Raw genomic sequence first — 4,491 nt, 5'->3', positions numbered from 1 at the left:
ATAGGTGTAGAGGTTTTCTACCAATGGGTTCTATTGATCCATACGGTCTCTACTCTCTTCGTCCCAGGAAAGTGTGCTGAAATGATCCAAGTCAGGAAGGAAATGGAAACAGTGTAGGTCATGAGTCACTGTCACATTCATCATCCACATCCGCCATTGGAAAACCAAAAACATCAAATTAACAAAAAACAAAACAACAAAAAACATTGCGCAATCATGTTGGCTTCTACTATCCGTACTCATCAATGTTAGCATACTTATTTGTGTGTCATGACTGAGCAGTTATAAATTCCCAAATGTTGAAAAAGCTGATTGTTGGATTTTTAACTCGATTTTTCTCCCATTTGACTAAAAGAAGTCTTTTAGGTAAGCTACACCAGATTGAGTGTCTTGAACACAAATGCGTGTTTTCTTTATATAGTTAAGGCAGATTATTTTGCAGTTTTTCTATCATGCATGCTATCAATATGTTTAAGTATTTTCCTCAATGTTTCAACGCACTGGAACTCTTGTGCATCATGTTGGTAATATGGGTAGATCTACCGAGCTTACTTACCAAAAGGTAGACATGAGATTTAGGTCAACCCCCTCCCCCAATCCCCACACAGATGGTCATCTGTACCGCATGCGTGTTTCCGATTTTACGGGGAATGGGATATGTTTTATGCGGTCAGTTTTGGGAACGAGTCTAGCTGTTTTTAGGGGGTCAGTTTTGGGAATAATCCAAAGGAATCATTGGAAATACTGGATGTTTTAGCACAGTGGCATAATGAACAAAAAAATTGCGAGCAAGTGACGCGAGCGAGCAAAAATATCGACACTTTATTATAAAAATCCAATGTTGTGATTGATATTGACATAATATTCAGAAAATAATATCATATTTCACCCTTCTCTTTCTTTTTTCTCTTTATATTCTACAAGTTTTGTTAGTTACTTTTTCGTCGCTGTACGTTTTTGTATTTTCTATTTTTTATTTTAAAATCGTTTGAAATCTCTGTTCCAGGGTACAAGATGGCTTCACTCAGAGAATCTATTGGTATGAACCTAGAGTGTCCAATCTGCCTGGGCTTTCTGAAGGATCATCGAATTTTGTCATGCTCGCATACCTTCTGCAGGGGTTGTCTTGAGTTTCTACTCAACTCTCAACAGGATAAACAAAACATCTTCTGTCCAGTATGCCGAGAAACCACACCAATTCCAGATGGTGACGTTGGTGGATTGCCGATGAGCAAAGCAATCCAGTCTATGGTAGCGGTAGTAACGGCTGAGAGTGAAAAAGAAATTAATGAATCGCAACGAGCTGACGTTACATTGAAGAGACCCTGTACGTGCGATGAACATTTGGATGGTGGCGAGGAATGTTTCTGCGCCAACTGCGGGAAGTACATATGCTACAAGTGTGGCATTGGTGAGCATGTGCAGGAGGGACACACTGTCATGGAAGCTGAACGCCATAAAGATACCGTGAAAAGCAATGTTGATGAACTGTTAGCAAAAGCAGCGACAAAGATATGTGACATCGAAAAATACATTGCCTGTATAGCTGAACAATGGGAAACATGTGAGAAGGTAGAGAAGGAACTCCATGACGACATCAACCAAGCTTTTGAGAAATATGTTGCAGAGCTGATGGAGCGTAAGGAGCTCCTTAAGAGCAAAGTTGAGAATGAACTGAAGAAGATAAAAATGTCATTACTAGAAATGGAAAAGATCACTAATCAGCAAGTGACATATATCAATAAGGCTAGTGAGCTAGTTAGAGGGGGTTTAAAATGTTTCCTGCAGAAAGCCTCTCCTCTGAAAGCACACGAAACCCTTTGTGAAGAGCTGGAAAGGCTTTTGAAGGAATCAGAACCTGATCAGGAAGGGCTAAGAAGATTGACTCACCAAAGTGAACGCATTCACTTTGAAAGCGACAACCGAACGGCCAGAAATCTCTTGGGCTGCGTTCGCCGAGGAAAACAGATATGGAGATTGGTAGCAGAAAAGCAGCTACCATCAGCCAATAGTATGAATACTCTGGCTGTATCTCCAAACAACACCATCTCTGTTGGTTGCCATATGGGAGGAATAGTCACATATTCTGCTGATGGTATAATTCAAGGCATAGTTCTAAAAAATGTTATAGTTCGTTGTTTACAATATAGGTCAGATTGCTGCTACATCGTGCGTAACATAAAGAACAAAATCACTCTCTATACACGAAAATGTAAGAAGCTGGTCCTGTCATTCTTTTCTTTGGATGATGAGGAGGGTGGTTCTGGTGGCCTTTCCCAGGATCGAGATGGTCACATTTTCATTGGTTATAGGAAACTAAAAGAGATACACATGTATAATGCAGAAGGTGGAATACCAGTCCGAAAGATAAAGTGTGATGGATACGAACCTCGGCAGATCTTCTCATCGTCGACAAGCAACAGGATCTTGGTAAAGGATTCGAATACCATAAAGGTGATCAACAGTTTATCAGGAACCATCCTGCATAGCGTCACCAAAGAAGACCTCTCTGGATTCCCATGTTTGTGCACTGATGACACGGTTCTCATTGCATGGGTCAACCATGAGGAAGGTGTTGCAAAAATCTACCTATACACAAGCGAGCTCAAAACGATGAAAACCATCATCAGCGACTTCCACTTTCAAATCCCGGAAAGAAACTGGTACTTTCTCCAAACATTCAAGAGTGGGGAGATAGCTTTCTGTACACCAGACAGACTCTACATCTTCCGGGAGTCACAAGAGTGATACACATCTAATAAGTCATCATCCCTGCATGTACAGCGCCGATACACATGAAAATAATTGATAAATCACGATGTATACACCTCGTATACACACGAGAATGAATCCCTTCCAATTAGTCTCCGGGAGAACAAGTCACTAGTCAGCCCTTCTGTAGATTGCAGGCACATACGACGAAGGTCACATCTTAGTGGATTCCTATATATTTGAAGGGATAGTATATATTAATTCACAATATCTAGGTCCTACACTCTAAAAAATATTGGGAAAAAAATGTTCCATGAGGACAATTATGTGTCCAACCAACATTGGGCATTTCTTTTTTGGCATTTTTATTTATCCAGTGTGATGAAAGTTTTGCAAATTCTATAGTAATTGCTGCTTATTTTTTTCAACCTTACTGGACATTACGCTTCCCGCATTGGGTAAAAACTGTCCCAAATTGGTTGGACACATAATTACCCTCGGGCTGGTTAAAATTTTACCAAATATTTTTACAGTGTAACTAAAGAATCCTGAGACTTTAATTTTATGTTTATGAATGCAAGTAACCTCGTTTGAGAAAATATCTTGATCGATGAATTGAACTTTGGAAGAAAGCTGTATGGACCCAGAGAAACCAAGGAACATACATGACATATCTGATGGCACCGCAAAGTGTCGCCTAAGACTTCTGCTTGTGAAAGACATTGATACATTCATGTAGATCAAAATGGAAGTATGCCATTATTACACCATTCGGAGTCACCAAGAATCAAGGAGATGTTGCCGGAATGAATAAAAAGAAAATCCGCCGATATTCGGGAGGGAATTTCAAATTGCAAAAATTTCCTTGAATTTGTCATCCGCAAGTCCTAGATACTGACTAACCTTTCAGCAACACAGTGGCGTATCTCAGAAATCATTGCCCATACCATGGCTATTGTTAAAAAATATATATGGATTAAAATGATATACACCTACTAATTGTAAAATGATATACACCTACTAATTGTACTATACAGTGCGTATCAAAAAAAGTTTACACTTAGAAAAAAATCATGTAAAATTATACATTGTAATATCCTGAAGCTTCTCCAACATTTAAACATTGGTACAGGTCTCTTGAAGCAAATGACGATATAACTGTCAAAAAAACTTTCCGCATGAGTGAGCACCACTTACATTTGAAAAGTTCGTGAAAGTGATTTGCGCAGGCCCTTATAAAAAAAGTACCGTGGTTTTACCATAGTACTTTTACAATGGTAATACCATAGTATTGCCATAGTATGGTAAATTGACGAATGAAGGCAGTACATTTACCACGGATTTGCCATAGTTGTACAATAATATTATTATGGTTGTACCATAATATTATTATGTATGGTTGTACCAAAGTATTACCATAGTTGTAACATAGTATTACTATGGTTGTACCATAATCTTTCATGATGCGCGTGGGTTGGCCATCTGGATTCCATGTGGGTCCCATATGGGCCCGATGAGAGTTCACTAAAAAAAAATAATAATTAGTGTCAAGGTCATTGAATCACATTTTACAACTCTATACTCTAAGCCATATCATCTTATCCTATCCTAAAATCCTACATAATCCTAATCCTATCCTACACCTATCCACAGATGTGTGTATTTGAGTTTTGTCAGACGTGTATCAATCAGATATGATTATTTACGTCTGGGACCGACCTTTAACGTCACCATCCGAAAGACGTGACCAGGGCTCGAACCTCTGCATCAATTTGTAAC

At 39.0% G+C, this 4,491-nt stretch overlaps 1 protein-coding gene across 1 annotated transcript; it reads left to right on the top strand.

Moving 5' to 3' along the window:
- On the top strand, nucleotides 1-4,238 carry LOC135155588 (uncharacterized). Its single transcript, XM_064105081.1, has 2 exons — nucleotides 1-366; nucleotides 1,007-4,238. Exons 1-2 carry the CDS (start codon nucleotides 297-299, stop codon nucleotides 2,746-2,748), a joined length of 1,812 nt encoding a protein of 603 aa, XP_063961151.1. The 5' UTR covers nucleotides 1-296; the 3' UTR covers nucleotides 2,749-4,238.
- Nucleotides 4,239-4,491: the final 253 nt, after the last annotated feature.

This window comes from Lytechinus pictus, chromosome 1 (assembly GCF_037042905.1).
Source record: "Lytechinus pictus isolate F3 Inbred chromosome 1, Lp3.0, whole genome shotgun sequence".
In the NCBI taxonomy this organism is placed as follows: domain Eukaryota; kingdom Metazoa; phylum Echinodermata; class Echinoidea; order Temnopleuroida; family Toxopneustidae; genus Lytechinus; species Lytechinus pictus.
This window is presented reverse-complemented; position numbering and strand designations above follow the sequence as displayed.

What these genes read in the sequence shown, in the direction of transcription:
- LOC135155588 (XM_064105081.1), top strand. Translation starts at nt 297, where the DNA reads ATGTTGAAAAAGCTGATTGTTGGATTTTTAACTCGATTTTTCTCCCAT. An exon ending in GACTAAAAGAAGTCTTTTAG is followed by an intron (nt 367 to 1,006) that starts GTAAGCTACACC and finishes TCTCTGTTCCAG; the next exon opens with GGTACAAGATGGCTTCACTC.